Source organism: Ranitomeya imitator, chromosome 5 (genome assembly GCF_032444005.1).
Source record: "Ranitomeya imitator isolate aRanImi1 chromosome 5, aRanImi1.pri, whole genome shotgun sequence".
NCBI lineage: Eukaryota > Metazoa > Chordata > Amphibia > Anura > Dendrobatidae > Ranitomeya > Ranitomeya imitator.
This window is the reverse complement of record NC_091286.1, coordinates 17,693,869-17,715,972: the sequence shown is the minus strand read 5'-3', so window position 1 is coordinate 17,715,972 and position 22,104 is coordinate 17,693,869. Positions and strand designations below refer to the sequence as shown.

The 22,104-nt window shown below is 47.8% G+C and overlaps 1 protein-coding gene across 4 annotated transcripts in view; it reads right to left on the bottom strand.

Annotated features, from left to right (window-relative positions):
• Positions 1 to 22,104, bottom strand: part of BABAM2 (BRISC and BRCA1 A complex member 2) — a 142,078-nt gene that overhangs the window by 111,432 nt on the left and 8,542 nt on the right. For all 4 annotated transcript variants that reach the window (XM_069768340.1, XM_069768342.1, XM_069768341.1 and 1 more), the window contains exons 2-5: positions 21,067 to 21,210; positions 16,297 to 16,373; positions 6,870 to 6,964; positions 339 to 533 (exon numbers count right to left, since the gene is read on the bottom strand). In XM_069768340.1, the coding sequence (XP_069624441.1) occupies positions 339 to 533; positions 6,870 to 6,964; positions 16,297 to 16,373; positions 21,067 to 21,194 (495 nt within the window). In that variant the 5' untranslated portion in view covers positions 21,195 to 21,210. The remainder of the gene's footprint in view (positions 1 to 338; positions 534 to 6,869; positions 6,965 to 16,296; positions 16,374 to 21,066; positions 21,211 to 22,104) is intronic.

The window sequence follows — 22,104 nt, the reverse complement described above, 5'->3', positions numbered from 1 at the left end:
AAGTCCATAAAAGGATCTGTCAACAGCAGCATGCTGACTGTTTCCATGTGACAATACAAAGTGTTAGTGAATAACCAGGAAAATAAAAGGAACTTTTCATAAAAGCACATGTCTGTCTAATCGCTACTGGAATAATATCCAATTATTCTTTGGTAATTAATATAATTGAGAAGCATCAACAAGAACCTGCATGTGCCAGATTATCAGTCTGTCTGGATTATCAAGCGCAACCTTCCCATAAAACAGATTCAGCATCAATCCACAGACCAGAAAAGAGCAAGAAATATGGGGCAGAGCATAAACCACATCTACGTCACATGGCGGCACATCGCTCTTACCCAATTATTCTTCTTCCCGGCGTAGATCTCCATGTTCTCCCCGTACTGCGGCTCCTCCAGTAACGTCTGATACTCAAACATGAGGCGCGAGCTCTCACTAAGGCGGCTGCACTGGTACTGGTGATACTGCTGGACCAGCTCCTTCACCACCTGCAGCAGGCACTCCGGGTCCGCGGCGTCCCACCCTGCCAGACTCTGTAAGCAGCGACAGACGTAAGAAACAAAGTGCAAAACAATGGGATTATAGTAGTTTTATTCCTGTACATAGGGGCAGTATTATTCTAGTTACATTCTTGTACATAGGGGCAGTATTATAGTAGTTATATTCTTGTACATAGGGGGCAGTATTATAGTAGTTATATTCTTGTATATAGGAGCAGTATTATAGTAGTTATATTCTTGTACATAGGAGCAGTATTATAGTAGTTATATTCTTGTACATAGGGGCAGTATTATAGTAGTTATATTCTTGTATATAGGGAGCAGTATTATAGTAGTTATATTCTTGTACATAGGGGCAGTATTATAGTAGTTATATTCTTGTATATAGGAGCAGTATTATAGTAGTTATATTCTTGTACATAGGAGCAGTATTATAGTAGTTATATTCTTGTATATAGGAGCAGTATTATAGTAGTTATATTCTTGTACATAGGAGCAGTATTATAGTAGTTATATTCTTGTACATAGGTGCAGTATTATAGTAGTTATATTCTTGTACATAGGGGCAGTATTATAGTAGTTATATTCTTGTACATAGGGGCAGTATTATAGTAGTTATTTTCTTGTACATAGGAGCAGTATTATAGTAGTTATATTCTTGTACATAGGAGCAGTATTATAGTAGTTATATTCTTGTATATAGGAGCAGTATTATAGTAGTTATATTCTTGTACATAGGAGCAGTATTATAGTAGTTATATTCTTGTACATAGGTGCAGTATTATAGTAGTTATATTCTTGTACATAGGGGCAGTATTATAGTAGTTATATTCTTGTACATAGGGGCAGTATTATAGTAGTTATATTCTTGTACATAGGGGCAGTATTATAGTAGTTATATTCTTGTACATAGGAGCAGTATTATAGTAGTTATATTCTTGTACATAGGGGCAGTATTATACTAGTTATATTCTTGTACATAGGGGCAGTATTATAGTAGTAATATTCTTGTACATAGGAGCAGTATTATAGTAGTTATATTCTTGTACATAGGGGCAGTATTATAGTAGTTATATTCTTGTACATAGGGGGCAGTATTATAGCAGTTATATTCTTGTACATAGGAGCAGTAGTATAGTATTTATATTCTTGTACATAGGAGGCAATATTATAGTAGTTATATTCTTGTACATAGGGGGGCAGTATTATAGTAGTTATATTCTTGTACATAGGGGGGCAGTATTATAGTAGTTATATTCTTGTACATAGGAGCAGTAGTATAGTAGTTATATTCTTGTACATAGGGGCAGTATTATAGTAGTTATATTCTTGTACATAGGAGCAGTATTATAGTAGTTATATTCTTGTACATAGGGGCAGTATTATACTAGTTATATTCTTGTACATAGGGGCAGTATTATAGTAGTAATATTCTTGTACATAGGAGCAGTATTATAGTAGTTATATTCTTGTACATAGGGGCAGTATTATAGTAGTTATATTCTTGTACATAGGGGGCAGTATTATAGTAGTTATATTCTTGTACATAGGGGCAGTATTATAGCAGTTATATTCTTGTACATAGGAGCAGTAGTATAGTATTTATATTCTTGTACATAGGAGGCAATATTATAGTAGTTATATTCTTGTACATAGGGGCAGTATTATAGTAGTTATATTCTTGTACATAGGAGCAGTATTATAGCAGTTATATTCTTGTACATAGGAGCAGTATTATAGTAGTTATATTCTTGTACATAGGAGCAGTATTATAGTAGTTATATTCTTGTACATAGGGGCAGTATTATAGTAGTTATATTCTTGTACATAGGGGCAGTATTATAGTAGTTATTATTTACACAGAGGGCGTCATTATACTACAACATTATAACACAATCTCTATAAGGACACGTCTTTATGATGTAACTGAGGACGATGCGTTGCACACAGATGTTAATATTCCTGGTGGATGGAAGCACATATGGTGATGATGGGTGATCATCGGTTCTGGATGATGAGCCGCTATAGATGCATACATATATGGAGGTAGTAGTACGCCGGCTGGCGGTGTACCCGGGGAAGGTGCGGGGATGAGTGGGTTTACACTCTTTTCTCTGGATCTGAAGTGACGAGCGCTGGCGGAGTATTTATAGGAAGCCTGGAATGTATTGATGAATGGCAGATCGTCTCTTTTCCATTCACTCAGATGATAGTGGCGCCATTTCCTGCAGCCGGGCCGAGCACGTCACTCTGACATCTGTCTATTTGTAGTACGGCTGCTTGTGTTCTCGGTTAGCGCTATCACAATTACACAACGGGTGAGTCATCAGGGAGTGACGTCATCAGCCCATGACTCACGGGGCCGGAAAATCATTAACCCCGAAGTATGAGGACATTGTACGTTGCCCACATGGGGACATGTACCGTAAATCGGAAACTGCTCCCCTGTCACTTCAGAAGGGGCTCGAGGCAAAAAATAGCAAAAGGGAAAAATGATGAATATTCCACCTTGCATTATGGCAGCTATAACTCTGCGTCTCGCTGCGTGGATTAATTAGTTTCTGTAGGCGTTAAGTTTATAGTCGTTCGCAAAGATCAGGTAATATAATGGCAAAAGGCAAGTAATACGTTAACATAACCATAACTTACCCTATGATGCTCCTCGTCCACCTCTGTTTACAGGGCAGCAGCGGTCAATTCCCACTGACCACATATCACCCCTGCAGCCAATCACTGGCCTCATCTGTCTAGTGCGGTTTACCGTGTCATCACTGTGAGCTTTTTGATTGGCTACAGAGGTCACATGTTGCAGGCAGATGTCACCGCTCCAAACAAATAATCGCTGGGGAAGGAGGAAGGCAGCGCTGGTCCGCAGAGTCTGATTGCAGCCTTCATCCTGACCCGTCACTAGGGGTGAGCATTCTCATCCTAACCCGTCACTAGGGGTGAGCATTCTCATCCTAACCCGTCACTAGGGGTGAGCATTCTCATCCTAACCCGTCACTAGGGGTGAGCATTCTCATCCTAACCCGTCACTAGGGGTAAGCATTCTCATCCTAACCCGTCACTAGGGGTGCGCATTCTCATCCTAACCCGTCACTAGGGGTGCGCATTCTCATCCTAACCCGTCACTAGGGGTGAGCATTCTCATCCTAACCCGTCACTAGGGGTAAGCATTCTCATCCTAACCCGTCACTAGGGGTGCGCATTCTCATCCTAACCCGTCACTAGGGGTGCGCATTCTCATCCTAACCCGTCACTAGGGGCGCGCATTCTCATCCTAACCCGTCACTAGGGGTAAGCATTCTCATCCTAACCCGTCACTAGGGGTGCGCATTCTCATCCTAACCCGTCACTAGGGGCGCGCATTCTCATCCTAACCCGTCACTAGGGGTGAGCATTCTCATCCTAACCCGTCACTAGGGGTGAGCATTCTCATCCTAACCCGTCACTAGAGGTGAGCATTCTCATCCTAACCCGTCACTAGGGGCGCGCATTCTCATCCTAACCCGTCACTAGGGGCGCGAATTCTCATCCTAACCCGTCACTAGGGGTGAGCATTCTCATCCTAACCCGTCACTAGGGGTGAACATTCTCATCCTAACCCGTCACTAGAGGCGAGCATTCTCATCCTAACCCGTCACTAGGGGCGAGCATTCTCATCCTAACCCGTCACTAGAGGTGAGCATTCTCATCCTAACCCGTCACTAGGGGCGCGCATTCTCATCCTAACCCGTCACTAGGGGCGCGAATTCTCATCCTAACCCGTCACTAGGGGTGAGCATTCTCATCCTAACCCGTCACTAGGGGCGCGCATTCTCATCCTAACCCGTCACTAGAGGCGAGCATTCTCATCCTAACCCGTCACTAGGGGCGCGAATTCTCATCCTAACCCGTCACTAGGGGCGCGCATTCTCATCCTAACCCGTCACTAGGGGCGCGCATTCTCATCCTAACCCGTCACTAGGGGCGCGAATTCTCATCCTAACCCGTCACTAGGGGTGAGCATTCTCATCCTAACCCGTCACTAGGGGCGCGCATTCTCATCCTAACCCGTCACTAGAGGCGAGCATTCTCATCCTAACCCGTCACTAGGGGCGAGCATTCTCCTCCTAACGCCCATCACTAGGGACGCGCATTCTCATCCTATCACTCATCACTAGGGACGCGCATTCTCCTCCTAACGCCCATCACTAGGGACGCGCATTCTCATCCTATCACTCATCACTAGGGACGCGCATTCTCATCCTATCACTCATCACTAGGGACGCGCACTCTCCTCCTAAAGCCCATCACTAGGGACGCGCATTCTCCTGCTAACGCCCATCACTAGGGACGCACATTCTCCTCCTAACGCCCATCACTAGGGATGCGCACTCTCCTCCTAACGCCCGACACTAGGGACGCGCATTCTCCTCCTAACGCCCATCACTAGGGACGCGCATTCTCCTCCTAACGCCCATCACTAGGGACGCGCATTCTCCTCCTAACGCCCATCACTAGGGACGCTCATTCTCATCCTAACGCTCATCACTAGGGACGCGCATTCTCATCCTAACGCCCATCACTAGGGACACGCATTCTCCTCCTAAAGCCCGTCACTAGGGACGCGCATTCTCCTCCTAACGTCCGTCACTAGGGACGCGCATTCTCCTCCTAACGCCCATCACTAGGGACACGCATTCTCATCCTAACGCCCATCACTAGGGACACGCATTCTCCTCCTAACGCCTGTCACTAGGGACGCGCATTCTCATCCTAACGCCCGTCACTAGGGACACGCATTCTCCTCCTAACGCCTGTCACTAGGGACACGCATTCTCATCCTAACGCCCGTCACTAGGGACACGCATTCTCCTCCTAACGCCCATCACTAGGGACGCTCATTCTCATCCTAACGCTCATCACTAGGGATGCGCATTCTCCTCCTAACGCCCGTCACTAGGGACGCGCATTCTCATCCTAACGCCCATCACTAGGGACACGCATTCTCCTCCTAAAGCCCGTCACTAGGGACGCACATTCTCCTCCTAACGCCCATCACTAGGGACACGCATTCTCATCCTAACGCCCATCACTAGGGACACGCATTCTCCTCCTAACGCCTGTCACTAGGGACGCGCATTCTCCTCCTAACGTCCGTCACTAGGGACGCGCATTCTCCTCCTAACGCCCATCACTAGGGACACGCATTCTCATCCTAACGCCCATCACTAGGGACACGCATTCTCCTCCTAACGCCCGTCACTAGGGACACGCATTCTCCTCCTAACGCCCATCACTAGGGACACGCATTCTCCTCCTAACGCCTGTCACTAGGGACGCGCATTCTCCTCCTAACGTCCGTCACTAGGGACGCGCATTCTCCTCCTAACGCCCATCACTAGGGACACGCATTCTCATCCTAACGCCCATCACTAGGGACACGCATTCTCCTCCTAACGCCTGTCACTAGGGACGCGCATTCTCCTCCTAACGCCCGTCACTAGGGACGCGCATTCTCCTCCTAACGCCCGTCACTAGATAGGGCATTCCTCATTTAGTATATTCAAGTTAACGTTAGAACAGTTATCTTCTATTTTATGTTTGAGTCAATTACATTTTTCTATCTTGAATTCAGAATTCACATGGCAAATATGCCAAGGGAGCCAGCACCAGAAAAGGCATTGTATGGATACGCGTCCAGCATCTGCAGATGAAGCACTGGCCCTGCCCTGCTTCTTCTCTACTACACTCCTGGTTATTACAGGCACAGAAATAATAATAAAGCAGATACAGCGTCTGACACGACGCTCAAGGGAAGGCGGTTTACTTGACACCTCTGCTCCCTCCTAGACAAGATTCTGGATCGTTTGGGGTCCCAGCGGTTGGACCCCCTGTTTTAGAGTTTGAACAACTCCTATAGTACATACTCCTCTACACACCTCAAAAAAAGGCCCAAAATAAAATAAATAGGTCTTGTGACTGCGTAATGGTTGAGAAGAGGATACATTGACTTCAATGGAGTAATCAAAATCACTGTAGGCGACACCACTGGCATCTATGGCTTCCATTAATCAGTAATGGGCCGGAACCATCTACTCCTGGTTGGGATGTGATTGGAAACAATGAATGCTTTTCCATTCACAGACAGCAAACAGTGAAAGTTTAGAGCATGAAGTCTATTATAGAGCTGCTGAGCGTCTCTGTAAAAACTGAAATATTACATAGTGCTTTATACTTTAGAAATGTGGATGTGGTTAGCTATGAAAATAGGTGAAGATTGATGCATTACAACTTGATAAAAAAAAAAAAAAAGTTGCAAAAACAATCACGAGAAAACATCGAGAAACACTTGGATACATTTGCACAAATGACGTTAAAGCTTACCGGGAGCGCGGAGGGTTCAGGCAAAAATTCTGCATCTTCCCCAAAGATGAAATCAGGCGGCAATTCTGGGTACTGGGCGTTGAACAGGATGTCCCCTATAAAACAAGTAACACCATCAACCTCAAGAGCGGAGACCCCTCAGCCTCCAAATTTACAGAATTTCTAGCAAAACCAAAACTTCCCCCAGAGTGATCAATGCAACAACCATTAACCCCTTCGCGACAGCTGCTGTATATGAAGAACATCCACCAAAGCTTCCGGCATGACGATGGAGCCCGAACGATCCACAGCCGCTGTGCCGTACAGGCCAGGACTGGACATACATCCTGTTCCGGCATTTTAGCTCCTTTATGGCCCCAATTTTATCCGCAGCATCTAACAGGATTACGGACGGCAGGCACAAGGCGCCGTCATCTAGAAATATCGCAGTGAAGCCATCGCTTGGTCACGTCCCCAGTGAAAGTTAAAATATAGAAATTACAAAAATGGAATAAAACTTTTGTTTTTCTCATTTTACACAAATGTCTCAAGTTCAAATTTTAAGAACTAGAACATGATCGCGTCATTTAATCCGCACGGTAAACAATACATTTGCTGATTTTTTTTTTATTAGTCCAACCACCATAAAGAAAAATAAGCAAAAAAAAAATGTTTAAAATCCAGCGCTGACTCAATCTTTAGCTTAGCTGCATTCTCAAGGGGTTAAATAAAAGCCAAATTCATAAACGCTGTAAGGGATTTCTTCTCCTATTTAGAATCCTCATATCTGGGCATCTTGTATTGCACAGACTGTGTAATACTTAATTTTCCCTGTGGGGGAGCTGCAGGGAATGTGAACACTTACTGCCAGGCGTCCCCACTGATTAATGCCGATTGCTGGAAGTCCCAGTAAAGGGACCCTTTGTAATCCACTTTGTTCAGGTGATTGCAGCAAAGTTACACCATTACAGGAGAAGCAAAAAGTGGCGCAGTAGAGTGAGAAGGCAGGTAAGTATCATTATGTGGACAGCAAAAGTGGCACTACAACAAGTATGCCAACAAGGGTGGCACCGCTATGGGGTGAGCCAAGGTGGCAACAATATGGAGGAAAGTGACAAAAGCCAAAGTGACACTTCTGTATGAAAAGCAAACGTGGCACTGTTGTGTGAAAAGTCAGGGTGGCACTGATATGGTGGCAATAAAAAGAGGGCGCCAGCAAGGAAGTGTGGCAGCGATACGGGGGAAAAAAAAAAGAGGAATGTAATGAGAGCAGCAAAGAAGAAGAAGGACTGACGAGATGGAAGCAGAGGTGTAACATTTATTTTTTATTTCAGAATGTTGGGAAAACATAAAACAATTGTGGACAGAAATGGCATCACTATGTGTGACTCGAGGATAGAATGTTAAGAGAGAAAATAAAGTGGAACCGCTATGGGCCAGCAAGATTGGCACCGCTATGGGCCAGCAGGATTGGCACCGCTACGGGCCAACAAAAATTGCACAGCTATAAGCTGAAAAGCATGGCACCGCTATGGGCCAGCAAGATTGGCATCATTATGACCCGACAAGCATGGCACCGCTATGGGCCAGCAGGAGTGGCACCGCTATTTTAGAAGAAAATGAGGCAATGCTATGAATGATGGTGTGACTGGTGGACAGAGCCTCTCTATCGGCCACATTGGTACCCGAGCTGCTATACGTGATTGAGAAGTAATTCAGTTATCACAGTAAAGTCAATATTCAGTTAAATATCTAATCTTATTCCCGTCCTCTACGAGACGCTGACTGTCTGCAGCTACGAGTGGAGACATAATCTGATCTGCGCCGATGCAAGCAGCAGAAGACTTCCTGAGGATGATCAGATACATATTCTACTCACCACATTAACGTGTTAAAAAGATCAGTGGCTGCAGAGAGCGAGAGCACAAGAAAACCGTAAAGGAAGCTGCGGCCACACATGGCAGGTCGGACCAGGCTGACAATCCAAGACACAGGACCACAGGAAACAAAACCCAACGAAGGTGGAAATCGTTATCTAGAAAGTGCAACATCCAAATGACGACCATCAGTTTCCACCGACACCGGAGCAGCCTCATTTACTGGGGCGAAAACTACACTTCTGAGAATAAAAATCACCAGATCAGGCCCTGTACACACATGAACAGAGCAGATTGGGAGATTTTAGCTCTGAAGTATTGGGAATTGTGAGTGCAGCTAGAGAGTTTGATAAAGGCTGTAAATGTGGTCAGTCAAGATAGATGTACAATAGCGAAATCTGCAGATGTCAGCGATCCGACAAAACAGACAATGTGTAGGGAAAGGTCCGCCAACCGTAAACTCATAGCATGAGAAGTAATGTACACAGTGACTGCACCAGCAGAATAGTGAGCGCAGCTCTGGGGTATAACACAGGACGTAACTCAGGATCAGTAATGTAATGTATGTACACAGTGACTGCACCAGCAGAATATTGAGTGCAGCTCTGGGGTATAATACAGGATGTAACTCAGGATCAGTAATGTAATGTATGTACACAGTGACTGCACCAGCAGAATAGTGAGTGCAGCTCTGGAGTATAATACAGGATGTAACTCAGGATCAGTAATGTAATGTATGTACACAGTGACTGCACCAGCAGAATAGTGAGTGCAGCTCTGGGGTATAATACAGGATGTAACTCAGGATCAGTAATGTAATGTATGTACACAGTGACTGCACCAGCAGAATATTGAGTGCAGCTCTGGGGTATAATACAGGATGTAACTCAGGATCAGTAATGTAATGTATGTACACAGTGACTGCACCAGCAGAATAGTGAGTGCAGCTCTGGGGTATAATACAGGATGTAACTCAGGGTCAGTAATGTAATGTATGTACACAGTGACTGCACCAGCAGAATAGTGAGTGCAGCTCTGGAGTATAATACAGGATGTAACTCAGGATCAGTAATGTAATGTATGTACACAGTGACTGCACCAGCTGAATATTGAGTGCAGCTCTGGGGTATAATACAGGAGGTAACTCAGGATCAGTAATGTAATGTATGTACACAGTGACTGCACCAGCAGAATAGTGAGTGCAGCTCTGGGGTATAATACAGGATGTAACTCAGGATCAGTAATGTAATGTATGTACACAGTGACTGCACCAGCTGAATATTGAGTGCAGCTCTGGGGTATAATACAGGATGTAACTCAGGGTCAGTAATGTAATGTATGTACACAGTGACTGCACCAGCTGAATATTGAGTGCAGCTCTGGGGTATAATACAGGATGTAACTCAGGATCAGTAATGTAATGTATGTACACAGTGACTGCACCAGCAGAATAGTGAGTGCAGCTCTGGGGTATAATACAGGATCTAACTCAGGATCAGTAATGTAATGTACGTACACAGTGACTGCACCAGCAGAATAGGGAGTGCAGCTCTGGGGTACAATACAGGAGGTAACTCAGGATCAGTAATGTAATGTAATGTATGTACACAGTGACTGCACCAGCAGAATAGGGAGTGCAGCTCTGGGGTACAATACAAGATAAGTAATGTAATGTATGTACACAGTGACTTCACCAGCAGAATAGTGAGTGCAGCTCTGGAGTATAATACAGGATGTAACTCAGGATCAGTAATGTAATGTACGTACACAGTGACTGCACCAGCAGAATAGGGAGTGCAGCTCTGGGGTACAATACAGGAGGTAACTCAGGATCAGTAATGTAATGTAATGTATGTACACAGTGACTGCACCAGCAGAATAGGGAGTGCAGCTCTGGGGTACAATACAAGATAAGTAATGTAATGTATGTACACAGTGACTGCACCAGCAGAATAGTGAGTGCAGCTCTGGAGTATAATACAGGATGCAACTCAGGATCAGTAATGTAATGTATGTACACAGTGACTGCACCAGCAGAATAGGGAGTGCAGCTCTGGGGTACAATACAAGATAAGTAATGTAATGTATGTACACAGTGACTGCACCAGCAGAATAGTGAGTGCAGCTCTGGGGTATAATACAGGATGTAACTCAGGATCAGTAATGTAATGTATGTACACAGTGACTGCACCAGCAGAATAGTGAGTGCAGCTCTGGGGTATAATACAGGATGTAACTCAGGATCAGTAATGTAATGTATGTACACAGTGACTGCACCAGCAGAATAGGGAGTGCAGCTCTGGGGTACAATACAAGATAAGTAATGTAATGTATGTACACAGTGACTGCACCAGCAGAATAGTGAGTGCAGCTCTGGAGTATAATACAGGATGCAACTCAGGATCAGTAATGTAATGTATGTACACAGTGACTGCACCAGCAGAATAGTGAGTGCAGCTCTGGAGTATAATACAGGATGCAACTCAGGATCAGTAATGTAATGTATGTACACAGTGACTGCACCAGCAGAATAGGGAGTGCAGCTCTGGGGTACAATACAAGATAAGTAATGTAATGTATGTACACAGTGACTGCACCAGCAGAATAGTGAGTGCAGCTCTGGAGTATAATACAGGATGTAACTCAGGATCAGTAATGTAATGTATGTACACAGTGACTGCACCAGCAGAATAGTGAGTGCAGCTCTGGGGTATAATACAGGATCAGTAATGTAATGTATGTGCACAGTGACTTTTTGTAGATTAATCTGATCTGTAAACGGTATGATATTGTAGAATGATAGAATCACTGGATATTTGATGTTATAATGGAGGAAACCAGAAGGAAATAAATGTGAATTCCTGAGGTTCCTGAGCGCAGTCAGTGGGAGCAGCGCCTGATAACCCACATTCCAGGATGATTGGAGAAGGTGGCACTTACCAGGGAGTGGAGGTCGCAGGGACTGGCAGAAACGTCAGGCGCAGCTGGTTAATAGCTCCCTCATTGTGCGCCCGGTTATTACTGCTATTCTGGGCTGCACTAAGTTTAGCCTGAGCTGCCAGAACACAGGGTCTTCCCGGGGGGCTGACATCCGGCTCCATCCAGAGAACATGACATACTGTAGTATTAGCATGAATGAGGCGCCGGCTGTACACAGCGGAGTACAGGCTGTAAATACACCGCAGGAACGCCGCACACGGCTGCACCGGATCAGCTGAAGGCAGGTAATGTGCTAATTAGGAGAACTGAATGCAAATTACCAAGACGAGAATGCTAATTACCCTGGACAACATGCTAATCTGTCCTCCTGCTCCACAACAGAGACCACGGCTCCGGCGACGTCCTGCTGATCAGCTGGAAGGGGAAGATTTCACAGGGCAGCGACGCTAAAGAGGGGATGTGTGGAGACTTCTGTCTTACAAAACACCACAAGAGATTTTCTCTCCATAGATATTAACAGCATCTTCACAGATTCCACCATGTATGTGAGAAAGAAGGCAGACGAACATCTGCAACCCAAAGGGAGAATGTAAACTCCATTCACTTCCATGCACGGCTGCAATCCGTGCTGATGCTGCTGGGATCACAAGCAGAGCTGCTCCATAGACACACGGAGCTCGCCTTTACCTGTGTGGGTAATTGCTCCAGCAGCGGACATCAGCAGAGAGGACGTAAGAGGAGTTAGCAAGTCCTGCTGCATCCAGCAGCTGCAGGGAGGAAGGAAAAGGCAAAAGCAATTCTCCCAGCTGCTGACATCCAGACTTCTTTATGCAGCTAAAATCAGCAGTAATTCCTTCTCCTGCTGATACCAGCAACGGGAAAATAAAACATTAAATCACCGGAAGTCCTCCTGCATCTGACCTCAGCAACGGGCTGAATAAAATTACGCCTACTCAAATCAATAAAGTGCGCAGCTTTCACTTAAATGAATCTGAATTGACACATTAGGGTGCATTAAAAAGTGGAATACGAATAAATGTATAAAAGGATGGGGGGCTGCCTCTGATGCATTATCACTTGTTAATGAATCAGTCGAAACCGCCTAGAAGCAGAAACGTACAGAAAATAGTCTCTCCACAGCAAGTGGGCGAGTCTTTGTCTTCCTACAAGTTGTTGGATCTTTTATCTCTCTACAGGAAGCCGGGGGGTCCTTCCTCTCCCTACAGGAAGCCGGGGGGTCCTTCCTCTCCCTACAGGAAGCCGGGGGGTCCTTCCTCTCCCGGCAGGAAGCCGGAGGGTCCTTCCTCTCCCTACAGGAAGCCGGAGGGTCCTTCCTCTCCCTACAGGAAGCCGGAGGGTCCTTCCTCTCCCGGCAGGAAGCCGGAGGGTCCTTCCTCTCCCGGCAGGAAGCCGGAGGGTCCTTCCTCTCCCTACAGGAAGCCGGAGGGTCCTTCCTCTCCCTACAGGAAGCCGGAGGGTCCTTCCTCTCCCTACAGGAAGCCGGAGGGTCCTTCCTCTCCCTACAGGAAGCCGGAGGGTCCTTCCTCTCCCTACAGGAAGCCGGAGGGTCCTTCCTCTCCCTACAGGAAGCCGGAGGGTCCTTCCTCTCCCTACAGGAAGCCGGAGGGTCCTTCCTCTCCCTACAGGAAGCCGGAGGGTCCTTCCTCTCCCTACAGGAAGCCGGAGGGTCCTTCCTCTCCCTACAGGAAGCCGGAGGGTCCTTCCTCTCCCTACAGGAAGCCGGAGGGTCCTTCCTCTCCCTACAGGAAGCCGGAGGGTCCTTCCTCTCCCTACAGGAAGCCGGAGGGTCCTTCCTCTCCCTACAGGAAGCCGGAGGGTCCTTCCTCTCCCTACAGGAAGCCGGAGGGTCCTTCCTCTCCCTACAGGAAGCCGGAGGGTCCTTCCTCTCCCTACAGGAAGCCGGAGGGTCCTTCCTCTCCCTACAGGAAGCCGGAGGGTCCTTCCTCTCCCTACAGGAAGCCGGAGGGTCCTTCCTCTCCCTACAGGAAGCCGGAGGGTCCTTCCTCTCCCTACAGGAAGCCGGAGGGTCCTTCCTCTCCCTACAGGAAGCCGGAGGGTCCTTCCTCTCCCTACAGGAAGCCGGAGGGTCCTTCCTCTCCCTACAGGAAGCCGGAGGGTCCTTCCTCTCCCTACAGGAAGCCGGAGGGTCCTTCCTCTCCCTACAGGAAGCCGGAGGGTCCTTCCTCTCCCTACAGGAAGCCGGAGGGTCCTTCCTCTCCCTACAGGAAGCCGGAGGGTCCTTCCTCTCCCTACAGGAAGCCGGAGGGTCCTTCCTCTCCCTACAGGAAGCCGGAGGGTCCTTCCTCTCCCTACAGGAAGCCGGAGAGTCCTTCCTCTCCCTACAGGAAGCCGGAGGGTCCTTCCTCTCCCTACAGGAAGTCAGTGGGTCCTTCCTCTCCCTACAGGAAGTCGGAGGGTCCTTCCTCTCCCTACAGGAAGTCGGAGGGTCCTTCCTCTCCCTACAGGAAGTCGGAGGGTCCTTCCTCTCCCTACAGGAAGCCGGAGGGTCCTTCCTCTCCCTACAGGAAGTCAGAGGGTCCTTCCTCTCCCTACAGGAAACCGGAGGGTCCTTCCTCACCCTACAGGAAGTCGGAGGGTCCTTGCTACAGGAAGTCGGAGGGTCTGTGTCTCCCTACAGGAAGTCGGAGGGTCCTTCCTCTCCCTACAGGAAGCCGGAGGGTCCTTCCTCTCCCTACAGGAAGTCAGTGGGTCCTTCCTCTCCCTACAGGAAGTCGGAGGGTCCTTCCTCTCCCTACAGGATGTCGGAGGGTCCTTCCTCTCCCTACAGGAAGCCGGAGGGTCCTTCCTCTCCCTACAGGAAGCCGGAGGGTCCTTCCTCTCCCTACAGGAAGCCGGAGGGTCCTTCCTCTCCCTACAGGAAGTCGGAGGGTCCTTCCTCTCCCTACAGGAAGTCAGAGGGTCCTTCCTCTCCCTACAGGAAGTCAGTGGGTCCTTCCTCTCCCTACAGGAAGTCGGAGGGTCCTTCCTCTCCCTACAGGAAGTCGGAGGGTCCTTCCTCTCCCTACAGGAAGTCGGAGGGTCCTTCCTCTCCCTACAGGAAGCCGGAGGGTCCTTCCTCTCCCTACAGGAAGTCGGAGGGTCCTTCCTCTCCCTACAGGAAGCCGGAGGGTCCTTCCTCACCCTACAGGAAACCGGAGGGTCCTTCCTCACCCTACAGGAAACCGGAGGGTCCTTCCTCACCCTACAGGAAGTCGGAGGGTCCTTGCTACAGGAAGTCGGAGGGTCTGTGTCTCCCTACAGGAAGTCGGAGGGTCCTTCCTCTCCCTACAGGAAGTCGGAGGGTCCTTCCTCTCCCTACAGGAAGTCGGAGGGTCCTTCCTCTCCCTACAGGAAGTCAGAGGGTCCTTCCTCTCCCTACAGGAAGTCAGAGGGTCCTTCCTCTCCCTACAGGAAGCCGGAGGGTCCTTCCTCTCCCTACAGGAAGTCAGAGGGTCCTTCCTCTCCCTACAGGAAGCCGGAGGGTCCTTCCTCACCCTACAGGAAGCCGGAGGGTCCTTCCTCTCCCTACAGGAAGTCAGAGGGTCCTTCCTCTCCCTACAGGAAGCCGGAGGGTCCTTCCTCACCCTACAGGAAACCGGAGGGTCCTTCCTCACCCTACAGGAACTGGGAGGGTCTTTGACACCTTCTTATTGCATAAGGTGTGTTGTTGTTGTTTTTCTCAGCTCTTATTCTCCTGACTGAACACATGCATAACAGAGAGGCAGGCTTTTATTTTAGGCTAGGCATGCTATTGGGCAATGAGAGGATTACGGCATTCTGGGAAGTGAGTGAAAGAATGTTCCTGCACCTACAGTGATGGCAGATTACTGATGAAAAAAGATATGCACACAACCTGCCCCCTAGTGGTGAGAACTCACATTTTTACAAACATGTTTGTGGGGGAAGAGACTAAAGTGAATTCTGGCAAGCTTGCCATTTTGAAACTTGTTCACATTGTCAAACTCTTGTACATCTCGTTATACAAAGTGCCACATTGAAAAATCCACCAAGATGCCCCAGACACAATGTCGCTCAGGCCCAGACACACAGACCCGACCGGGCATCGTCTTCTCTCTTAGGGAATCCTGTGTTATTAGAGGGGGCACTTGTTCATCATTTTGTTTCCATTTCTCGCGGCAGAGAGCGGATACAAGCAAGTGAGCGTCTCTCACCCTGGAGGACCTGCCACTGACACAGTGTAATACTTAATTTCCCCTGCAGGAGCGCTGCAGGTAAACTTAGCACTTACTAGCAAGTGATTACAGCTGATTGCTGGGGTCCGGGCAGGGAGGACACAATATGATCAGCTCCTATCAGGGAGGGCTCAAGTTGGAGGCTCCTTTTAAGAAGGTTGAATTAAAAGTTGGCCCATCAATCAACGAAATATAATTTAATATTTCTGCATTTATTGAGGAGCTCAAATGCAAAATAAATAAAGTAAATGATAAATTGTGTGTGTGAATAAGACACTCTGTAGATAAGACGTCCATGACCCGCTCTCCTACGACCACCCCTGCGATGCCCCCCGCCAGCCTGTGCTGGACCCCAGATCTCGGCTAAGGAATACATTTATATAGAAGGACTCCACGTGACATGAAGCAGATACTCACACTTCAGCGTCTCCCCGGCGTACGGTATGTGGAGCTTGAAGCGATCGCAGCTGGGTCCGGGGGTCAGGGAGGTGCAGCTGAAAGAAAACGAAAGACGGTGACAGCAAAATGACCGAATCGCGGACACAATAGCAGCGGGACGCCAACCGGGAGGTGGCAAAGTGGCTTCTGGAACAGTAGTAGGACCTCTGCTTGCTGTGGGTAATAGGAAAGGGTCAGCGCTTGAAACCTGAAGGTCCCGAACAGCTGCAGCGATCGTGGAACAGACGGCTGAAATCATCTGCACCAAGCTGAGCTACTGGGAGACAATGAGGACGGGTGTCAGGGCCGGATGCCGTCCATGTCAGCAGTGTACACTGCTCCGGGTCAGTAATTGTGGATATTAGTGTTTGGACGGTGCAGGATTATGACATTACATGTCAGATCCCTGCTGTGCACTCTCCTCCTCTCTCACAGACAGAGACTGCAGCTGCATCCCCCTCCTCCCCTCTCACAGGCAGAGACTGCAGCTGCATCCCCCTCCTCCCCTCTCACAGGCAGAGACTGCAGCTGCATCCCCCTCCTCCCCTCTCACAGGCAGAGACTGCAGCTGCATCCCCCTCCTCCCCTCTCACAGGCAGAGACTGCAGCTGCATCCCCCTCCTCCCCTCTCACAGGCAAAGACTGCAGCTGCATCCCCCTCCTCCCCTCTCACAGGCAGAGACTGCAGCTGCATCCCCTCCTCCCCTCTCACAGGCAGAGACAGCAGCTGCATCCCCCTCCTCCCCTCTCACAGGCACAGACTGCAGCTGCATCCCCCTCCTCCCCTCTCACAGGCAGAGACTGCAGCTGCATCCCCCTCCTCCCCTCTCATAGGCAGAGAGTGCAGCTGCATCCCCCTCCTCCCCTCTCACAGGCAGAGACAGCAGCTGCATCCCCCTCCTCCCCTCTCACAGGCAGAGACTGCAGCTGCATCCCCCCCCTCCCCTCTCACAGGCAGAGACAGCAGCTGCATCCCCCTCCTCCCCTCTCACAGGCAGAGACAGCAGCTGCATCCCCCTCCTCCCGCTTTACCGTCACAGAGACTGCAGCTGCATCCCCCTCCTCCCCTCTCACAGGCAGAGACTGCAGCTGCATCCCCCTCCTCCCGCTTTACCGTCAGAGACTGCAGCTGCATCCCCCTCCTCCCCTCTCACAGGCAGAGACAGCAGCTGCATCCCCCTCCTCCCCTCTCACAGGCAGAGACTGCAGCTGCATCCCCCTCCTCCCCTCTCACAGGTAGAGACTGCAGCTGCATCCCCCTCCTCCCGCTTTACCGTCACAGAGACTGCAGCTGCATCCCCCTCCTCCCCTCTCACAGGCACAGACTGCAGCTGCATCCCCCTCCTCCCCTCTCATAGGCAGAGACTGCAGCTGCATCCCCCTCCTCCCCTCTCATAGGCAGAGACTGCAGCTGCATCCCCCTCCTCCCCTCTCACAGGCAGAGACTGCAGCTGCATCCCCCTCCTCCCGCTTTACCGTCACAGAGACTGCAGCTGCATCCCCCTCCTCCCGCTTTACCGTCACAGAGACTGCAGCTGCATCCCCCTCCTCCCCTCTCACAGGCAGAGACTGCAGCTGCATCCCCCTCCTCCCGCTTTACCGTCACAGAGACTGCAGCTGCATCCCCCTCCTCCTACTTTACCTTCTATCCACCACCATCACACCTCCTGCGTGATTTTTATGGCAACTGAAATTTCTAATCATTTAGAGGCTGAAGCCAAAACCAGGGAATTACAGGCAGCTGGAAGGTGATGAGATAACCCCTTCCCTTCGGCCTGTGTTCAGAAGAAGCGCCCATTATTCATCCACAAGGTGTTCTTTTCTTATGTCTGTTTTCATGTCCGTATCTCACCTATATTTCCCTTTTGATTTTACAGTCGTTCTTTACATTCACAATTAAAATAAAAACGACATCGGGCCTAAAAGTTTCCTATGTAATCTTTGCACAGGATCCGTAAAAAAAAACAAAAACAGACGTCGAGGGGACGGTGTGCGGTGTTATGACAAAGTGCTGCCGAGACATGCATCTTCTAAACCAGCTTAAATTCATTGCACCTGACGATCGAGCATTTTGCTGACATCTTTATACAGGGTAATAATATGAAGTGAGAGTTGTCATGGTCCTCGATCATTGCCCGGTCATGGAGAAATATACTGGACTGCTGGGCGATCCGCAGGGAAGAGGGGCTTTTATTAGAGAGTAAATAAAAGCCCACCGTAAACCGTCAACAGGAATAGGTCCAAGCAGGATTACATGTAAACATGTTTGTTTTTTTCCAGTCAATAACAGCAAGCAGAGATCATTACAAATGGTAAAGAAAGGAAATAGAAAGGGAGAAAATGTATCTGAACAAAAGTCAGCAGAAGTACAAGTGAACCTGGCCCCGACGCGCGTCCCACGGCCAAAAAATTCATCCAAATGCAAAGTATAAAGATTGGTTGATAACGTTTAATGGCTAACTGAAATGATGGTAACAAATTGCAGCTTTCAAGGCTCTTCTGTCTTTTCATCAGACATGGAATAACACAAAATCTGAAGAGTCACATATTTATGCACAACAGGACACAGGAATAATGCAATAGATGAGTGATGTGAAGCAGAACTATCAGTGTGGGAGAGGGAATGGGAATATTTATATTCTAATATCCCACACCAGGATGGATTAAATTCTGCAAAGTCTTCATGGAAAATTCAGGAATTGATATTAATTCTATGGTGAAACTTATAAAATTCATCCTCACCCACAAGCACTTTGAATTTAATAACAAGATATAGCTACAGGAGACGGTACAGCGATGGGAAATAAAATGGCCCCACAGTACGCAAGTATTTTCATGGTCAAGCTTGGAAGTGACTTCTTGTCCCATCAGACCTCCGGCCTATCGCCGTTACATTGACGATATTTTTTGAATCTGGACAGAGTCTGAGCCACAGCTAAAGACGTTTCATGAACACTTTAAATCGATTTCATCCCACCATTAACTGAAATTAACTTTTTGGACACCATCATTAAGCTACAGAACGATGAAATAGAGACGTCAATGTATCAGAAGCCAATCGACCGTCCAACTTACCTTAGATGGGACAGTTTCCATCCAAAACACAAACTCTATTGTCTACAGCCAAGACATCAGGTACAATCGGAGATGTGCCAACCCAATGGAGAAAGACAAACACCTTGGTGGCCTTGAGAGAATCTTTCTGAATTAGGCTATGTGCACACAGAATGATCCTCAGCGGATTTTTCCGCAGCAGATTTGTGAAATCCTGCGGATTTATCGCGGATTTACCATGGTTTTTGAGCGGATTCCACTGCGGTTTTAGACCTGCAGTTTTCTATTATGGAGCAGGTGTAAAACTGCTGCGGATTCCGCACAAAAAAGTGACATGCTGCGGAATGTAAACCGCTGCGTTTCCGTGTGTTTTTTTTTTTTCCGCAGCATGTGCACTGCGGATTGCGTTTCCCATAGGTTTACATTGTACTGTAAAATCATGGTAAACCGGTGCGGACCCGCAACTGCGGCAATGCTGCAGATCCGCAGCGTGTGCGCATAGCCTAAGAGCTACCATCAAAGAACAATTGAAAAACGGATTGCAAAAGCCACCAGAAAATCAAGGAATCATCCACCACCTGCCTTACAAAACTAAAGAAGAAAGCAACCGGGTGCCTCTAGTCGTCACCTCCAATCCAAATCTGGAGGAAGCGACAACCTTTACTACAAAAAGATGCCGGACTACAATCCATATTTCCAGACTTCTGTGATTTAGGAAGCCCCCAAATCCAAGAAGCATCATTGTCAGAAGCCCCCTGTCCTCTGATGAAAGGAAACTTTACATCGTGGAGAGACAGAAGAGTCGGGGATACCGACTAATGATGACCTGCCACACATTAGGAGCAGGAATGAAGGTGTCGGGTGGAATTATGTCTTCATCCTCGGACCGTGTGGGGGCATCACAACACAGAACCGGACCCCAATCACAGGACAATAAACCTCACGCGCTCCTTATCTAGGAACCCCTAGAATATTTACCAAAGCCGCAATTTGTTACCATCTTCTCAGTTCGCCATTAAAAGGTATCAATCACTGAGGACTCTCAATTCTAAATATTTTTCTATCTACTGGATAAACAGGGTAAAAAGTTGTAGAGTTTTACTGTATCCAAATTAAAGAATTTGCAGAGATCATCTGCGACACGAAATCCTGCAAGAAAACTGAAATAGGTGCAGGTAATCTGCAGGCTGCAATGTGGCCACATTCACATCCATGAGGCTGCGGTGCAGGCGCTCAGAGCGAGATCGCTATAACGGCGCACAGCCTGCGGGGGGAGCCGGTGTTACCGATCAGTGCGCTGAACGGCAGGAAAAAAACAACATGAACGGAAACAAAGCACAGAGGGGCCGATTCATCAAACTGCTAGAAAAGATCTGAAAAGTTGGCAAAAGTTTGCACAGTGTGGAGTTGAGCAAACGTTTAGCCACTTTTGGTGTTTTCACGACAGATTGAATCAGGTACAACGAAATAGAAAAAGCAGGAAAGGAGCCGGGACGTTTTCTTGTCCAATTAATTAAAAGTGCCAGCGTTTTTGCACTCTCTGACGGACGGAGACACCGGCCACTAAGAAGACACAACACACTCATTAAAGGCCTCTTCATGTATTCAGCACCTTCTGCTCCAGGAGAACTGTCATAGTGTGAGCAAACAGAAAAGAAGGAATGTCAGGGACCCCCGGGGTCTTCAGTCACGTACCCAGACTTCAGGTCCGTTATCCGCAGGCAGCTGGTGGAGTCCAGACCCACTCTGCCATTCCTGACCACGCTGGATATGAACGGGGAGAGCGCGGGGGCAATGCGGTTCAGGGTGACCTCAGGGGACATTCTGCACAGTAACAGCCTGGAGGAAAACGCACATAAAAGACTAAATATACCAACATCAAACTTGTTTTCAAAAAAGATTTTCCATTTTCTAAAAATGTATGAAAATATTTATAATAACAATTACAATCAATAAATAACAAATGAAATAAAACTTTAATAGGATATTGTCATTATGGAAAGGTGGAGTCACTGCAATACATCCTGCATTATACTCCAGAGCTGCACTCACTATTCTGCTGGTGCAGTCACTATGTACATACATTACATTACTGATCCTGAGTTACATCCTGTATTATACTCCAGAGCTGCACTCACTATTCTGCTGGTGCAGTCACTGTGTACATACATTACATTACTGATCCTGAGTTACATCCTGTATTATACCCCAGAGCTGCACTCACTATTCTGCTGGTACAGTCACTGTGTACATACATTACATTACTGATCCTGAGTTACATCCTGTATTATACTCCAGAGCTGCACTCACTATTCTGCTGGTGCAGTCACTGTGTACATACACATACATTACATTACTGATCCTGAGTTACATCCTGTATTATACCCCAGAGCTGCACTCACTATTCTGCTGGTGCAGTCACTGTGTACACACATTACATTACTGATCCTGAGTTACATCCTGTATTATACTCCAGAGCTGCACTCACTATTCTGCTGGTGCAGTCACTGTGTACATACATTACTGATCCTGAGTTACATCCTGTATTATACTCCAGAGCTGCACTCACTATTCTGCTGGTGCAGTCACTGTGTACATACATTACATTACTGATCCTGAGTTACATCCTGTATTATACCCCAGAGCTGCACTCACTATTCTGCTGGTGCAGTCACTGTGTACATGCATTACATTACTGATCCTGAGTTACCTCCTGTATTATACTCCAGAGCT